Source organism: Priapulus caudatus, unplaced genomic scaffold (assembly GCF_000485595.1).
Source record: "Priapulus caudatus unplaced genomic scaffold, Priapulus_caudatus-5.0.1 Scaffold101, whole genome shotgun sequence".
Classification (NCBI taxonomy): domain Eukaryota; kingdom Metazoa; phylum Priapulida; class Priapulimorpha; order Priapulimorphida; family Priapulidae; genus Priapulus; species Priapulus caudatus.
In genome coordinates, this window is record NW_014577162.1 from 72,086 (window position 1) to 78,125 (window position 6,040).

The 6,040-nt window shown below is 37.4% G+C and overlaps 1 protein-coding gene across 5 annotated transcripts in view; it reads right to left on the reverse strand.

Annotated features, from left to right (window-relative positions):
• Positions 1-6,040, reverse strand: part of LOC106805139 (beta-galactosidase-like) — a 52,808-nt gene that overhangs the window by 15,660 nt on the left and 31,108 nt on the right. For 3 of the 5 annotated variants that reach the window (XM_014806623.1, XM_014806624.1, XM_014806625.1), the window contains 8 exons: positions 5,262-5,437; positions 4,963-5,113; positions 2,721-2,879; positions 2,278-2,464; positions 1,852-2,044; positions 1,593-1,633; positions 1,221-1,348; positions 895-969 (listed from right to left, as the gene is read on the reverse strand). In XM_014806623.1, the coding sequence (XP_014662109.1) occupies positions 895-969; positions 1,221-1,348; positions 1,593-1,633; positions 1,852-2,044; positions 2,278-2,464; positions 2,721-2,879; positions 4,963-5,113; positions 5,262-5,437 (1,110 nt within the window). The remainder of the gene's footprint in view (positions 1-894; positions 970-1,220; positions 1,349-1,592; positions 1,634-1,851; positions 2,045-2,277; positions 2,465-2,720; positions 2,880-4,962; positions 5,114-5,261; positions 5,438-6,040) is intronic. The other 2 variants (XM_014806627.1, XM_014806626.1) reach the window with 1 other exon arrangement.

Consider the following 6,040-nt stretch of genomic DNA (forward strand, 5'->3'; position numbering starts at 1 on the left):
AGTCTGAGAGAGACACGTGCGGCCGGAGAAGGGGCCAAAGTTTGTGTTTGAGAGACACGTGTGGCTGGAGAATTGGAGGAAGAAGAGGAAGCCGAAGAAGAAGAGAAGGGGCCGAAGTTTGTGTTTGAGAGACACGTGTGGCTGGAGAATAGGAGGAAGAAGAAGAAGCTGAAGAAGAGGAGAAGGGGCCGAAGTTTGTGTTTGAGAGACACGTGTGGCTGGAGAATAGGAGGAAGAAGAAGAAGCTGAAGAAGAGGAGAAGGGGCCGAAGTTTGTGTTTGAGAGACACGTGTGGCTGGAGAATAGGAGGAAGAAGAAGAAGCTGAAGAAGAGGAGAAGGGGCCGAAGTTTGTGTTTGAGAGACACGTGTGGCTGGACTCTGGAGAATAGGAGGAAGAAGAAGAAGCTAATGAAGAGGAGAAGCAGCAGAAGAAGAAGGAAGAAGAAGAAGCCGAGGAAACAAGGAGAACCCCATCTGCGGTTTTGCTGTAACAGTTCTTAATCATTTATTAGTCAATGTATATGTAGTTTTTTGTAATATTGCAATTGAGGGTTGTGCGGGTGCCAACGTTGAACTGTTACATGGTTTATTAAACTTTTCATTATTTGACATTACTAAACTTTTCTGTCTACAGTGTATGCATGCGTGCACTTACTACACTTACTACTAGTTAGCGTGCACTAACTAGCTTCAACTCGTGACACTAGCATTACAATAGAACCCGTTTTATTGCATTTTTAAATCACCATCACACTCAAAAGGAGCTACTGAGCTTATGGTTACATTCATTCTGTGTAAAATTTCTTAGTAATTTTTTTTATTAATTTCTTTGAAACGAGCATAGGAATTAACAACGTGGGTTAGAACAGTTTAGTGAAGTAAGATTCACCAACCAGTTTCATGCTGACTGCACCGTAGGGAAACTTAGGCATAGGTGGTGGCACTGCTGGTAAATTGAAGTCTATGTACTGGAAATAAAAATAACTCAAGCAATAGACAGTGTATATTCCATCTCATTGTTTCACCATAAATTAAGGAATATTGTGCTCACAATTACTGCATAAACATCGAACATGTGAAGCAAGTGTAACGATTCCAAGACGTACACAAAGATACATTCGTAATCTCAGTGTATAAACCCTTCATTAATAAATCATATAATTATTAGGAATGCATTAATTTTTACATCCACATATAATACTCAGACAAAACTTGGTACCTGTTGTATCACGGATCTGAGAAGAAAGTATTTCATTGTGAAGTCACCACCTTCAGTGATTGGTGCATCAAAGTCGTAGCTAGTGGGACTTGGTTCAAATGCTTTCTTTTCTTCATCATAGTTAGCACCTGTATGTATAAACCTCTCAGCTATTAAAAAAGGAGGCTTCATCAATCATCACACGTTCACTAATTCTGATCTATAATACATCACAAATATATTTTAGGAAAAGGAAAGTGGAATTTCACATTATCACATAAATGTATGCACACATTCTTAAACTGCCAATAATAAATATTTTGTGCATTGTAAACTCAGTGCTAATTATTAGGTGATAAGCATTTCAAATCCTGAACCAGTATTGATAATCACCATTGTAAAATCCAAACGATGTTCCGCCACATATAACATACCTGAAATATAACAAATATATTACGTACATTTTTTATTAAATATAAATGCAAGACGTTTTAAATATCACCTGTTAACATATACTCATTCCTTAGCTAACTGATTAACAAGAAGAAGTGATTGAAATAAAATAGATGCCCTGGACCCTTTTATAGATAAACAAGTTCATGTTAACAATACTGACAAAAAGTAAACAAACCTGCCATGATGATGCACTTACACAGTAAAACATGCTCTGATAGCAAGCATTTCATACATCGTTCTAGCCACCAACTGTGCTGGTACTGTTGCATGCGGTTCTCCCCAATGGTCAATCCAACCGGGATAAAACTCAGAGTTTACCAATGGTCCTCGTGGTTCATACTTGATTTTTGAACTGAATACCTCTTCTAATCTTTCCATAGTGTCATTCACTGCGAAATGTACAGACGTCACCTACAAATCCTGTTTTGTTTGCCAAATGATCATACAGTATTACATTTAAAATCAAATAACTAACTCACCAGATTACCTACATGCATGCATAACAGCCAACACGTGTACGTGTAGTTTTTACTTTTTTACGCACGTGCGTTTTTACTCAGGTAAATAATTTATGGTTCTCAAATGCTATATCATTAAAATAACTGATAAGTTAGACACCCACTTGGCAAAGCACCAAAATCTACTGTTGCATAGATGCCAGGTTGTTTTCCACATTTCAGATAGTAAGGCGATGCACCATCTGTGGTGAAGTAGACAACATCATTGCCCAGGTGAGTTTTCAGCTTCACATGGAGATGATTCATGTAGGAATCATCACAGGCATAATAACTGCCATACTCGTTCTCAACCTGCATAACAAAATATATATCAAAGTAAATTTACGTGATGCATAAAGTGACTACCAATCATTAATATAAATTGTAATTTCCCCATATTGCTACATACATACATATGCCTTCTCAAACAACAAATCATGTGTTGCTACACATGCTGACTACTCATTACACATGCTTTGGTTTATTAATTAATTTTCTATGCATTTAAATATATAAGAAAAACTTTTGCATATAAAAGAATTACTAGAAACAAAAATTCCACACATACCTGCACCATGACAACTGGACCACCATTACTGTATAGCAGGGGCTTTATTTTTGGCATCAGCACATCAAACCACCTATCTACATAGTAAAGATACTGGGGATCGGATGTACGAAGAGCCATGGAAGCATTCACACTCAGTAGCCAGTAAGGCAGTCCACCCTACACGGTCAATAAAACAAACACAAACGATATTTACATCACCACACTCTATTGGGTTCAGAGAGGATTAGTTGCCTACTGATTGTAAGCCTATGGCAGCTCTATAACGTCTTTCAGAATGTGTGGCAGGGTTCTCAAACTACACTGGAGTCGTGCCCGAGTCTCTTACACAGAGGTAAGTAAATATACACAAAGGTGAAGGTCCTTGGTTGCAAATGTGCAAGTAACAAGATATGGTTTAAAGATAATAAATTCTCTTGTTTTGTGCACTGATTTTTATGCAGACATAATTACATAAATAGACATAATAGGACAAATAGCACAACTGTTGTAAGAAATAGTAATGAGCTATATACTATGAACTTATACACAGGTCAATTTCAATACACATGTAGGTTCATAGGTAGAATAATTTTCTGTGATACTTTCTTGTGGAAAACATGAATCAGAAATCCCAGTACAAGCTAGAGTCAACAAGATATGTGCAGAATAAAATTAATCATCAGATGATTTACGAGGTAAAAGAGCTGATTTTAAAAACCTATGGGCTATAAATAATCATTGAGTTATATGTGATGTGCATTTTAAAATTAGTCTATATACACTTCCTATGCAAAAGAAACGCAGCTCGAATTTTAAGGGGGCACACAACAGTAGCCTTCTGTTAATCGTTCACCATTCCATTACTTCGTGTCCATAAAAAAACTTTTTCTCAATTTTTGTTAGAGGAAAAATTTTGCACTAAAGTGCACTAATCTGCATTATAGTTTATACATGTAAGGTAGATGCCCTATAGATGTCTAAAAAGCATGAAAAGTAAGTTTGGCCTTGTCAAGAAATTGTGCCATTCTGCCAAGTGACATAGCCATGCATGGTGACCGATTTGTCGTTTGAAACGGGATCACGCTACTTGCTGGAAATGTGTGTGAATACCTGGGAAAGGTTTTCTGGAATCTGTAGTCATTTATTATAAATTAACTGTATGTTGTATATGTGTAGAAACTCTCTAAGTACTTTTTAAATAAATTTTGTTTCATGCTTATTGCAACTGTTGCAAAACACTTTAAATACTATACTATGAAAACCATGTTAGGTGCTGCCATCTTCTGAAACATTTCTACATAAATTTAAAATGCCAACATTACTAGTTGCCAACACTAGTTATGCGGTGGTCCAATAAAGTTGTTTCGCAAGAATTATAACCAGTAGTCTTTAGTTTGGGAAGCAGCCAATCAGCAGTTTCCGACGATTGAAACAAACATTGTTTACACGTACGTTTGTCACTCAGAGTGGTCTGTGCCTAGTTTTAGTGAAGGGTGGACGATTGCTGAAGGTGTCGTACAAACAGCTTGTGCCAAATATTATTTTAGGATTTAATTATCTTACCTTTAAAGTGGTTAGGAATATTTAGTAGTCCAACAGAGCCTGGTCTCAATAGTACCAGATTATTGGGATTAAACCTGTAGTTTCATACATTGTAGAAAAATTTTAACTAAATAAGAGAAGAGTAGATGCGATATACAAGAGTATAACTGGTTGGTGTTTCTTTCCAGGGTTTTCATTATCTTTTATAGTAACAGGCCGAAATGCTTTTGCAACAGGCCGTGGCGGTGTGCAGGGTTTGGGGTACCCCCCCAATTTTTTTTTTTTAAACCTAGATGCTCTGAGATGCAATCTGGTGTATTCTGAGCTGCAGTAAACAGACACATTTGGATTACAGTATGGTCCTTTTTTCCAATTTGGTTTCTCCTGGTACATTCAGAGTTCACCAAAAGTTTCCAAATTATGACGATTTAGTAATTATAAAAGTTAGACAAGTACGTAAATAGCATTACTCAAAAACAAAACAATGCTTCTTGTGCACATAACATGCATACAAATATACTCAACTTATTTATTAGTAGTAGCTCATAAAACACTTTCACTTTGGAGAATAATTAGAGCAAACTAAATTGTAAATTGCAATTGTAACCAGCCGAAACAGCAGAGTAGACGGTCAATTCGGCCGGTGGCCAGTTCCTAATGAGAACACTGTCTTTCTATGAAAAAATTCCCAAACCTCAAATGCATTTGTAATAATTACCATGTCCCTCTCGGCGTCAATGTATGGTCCTGGCCGCAAGATCACAACAAATCCGTGTTCATGAGCAAGCCATAGAAAAGATTCAAAGTCATTTTCACCTTCAAATCTATATTGCTCTGTCTGGGGTTCATGCATGTTCCAAGATATGTACCTACAACAAAACAAGAATTAAGTTACTACACAAACACGACATAATATTCTCTTTAGTCAGCTTTATACTCGGACAAGCATGCATGCATATGATACATGTATCTATTTGTACAAAAATGTTCATCTCTGAACATCTGTAATATACTAACGTCTGTAATGCATTAAGTCCCATAGCCTGCATCCTTTCCATCCTATCTTTCCAGTATATTCGTGGTACCCTGTAGTAATGCAATGCCCCTGCCATGTAATGGAAGGGCTTCCTGTCCTTGAGAAATGTGTCATTATCATAGTCGATTGTAAATGATCTCAGAGATTCACTTCCTCCCTACGAAAAAGAATGAAAAATATGCCACTGGCAATTACAAAGTACGTAGTTATCTTTGTTTTATATTAATTATAGATGTTGATATTCTTGATGTAAAATCATGTCAACCTTATATTTATGCACCAGTCAATTGAAACCCCGGCCCCCCGACCCCTGGGAAAAGGCGGGGAATTTAACACTTCCTTAGTGTTAAAAACAGCAATTTCCCTGACAATAAGGGGCAGGTACAGTCTGTTAAAAGCCCCTATAACCGGGGATCGTTTCTCAGATTCCAAACAAAACTAAATTCTGGTTCGTAAAGCCCAAGTATTTATTTATGTAAATTTCTGTGACCTTTTCAAATAAACGTATCAATTGGTAAAGTACTGCAGACTTTGCAACGCCGAGTCCTGCAGTTCCAGTGCGAGCTGTTCATTGTTAAATCACGTCTATAAATGGCCTTGCTGGTAAAACGTCTTGTTAATTTCCCAGCCACCACAGGCTATTATGTCGCTAAATCCCGGCTGTGGCAGCGTTAATTACCCGCCCTGTCGCGGGAGGGGGGGGGGCCTTGATCCTTGATCGAAGCTTCTTAAAGCTGTATTGGCCTCTTGTATGTAGCAC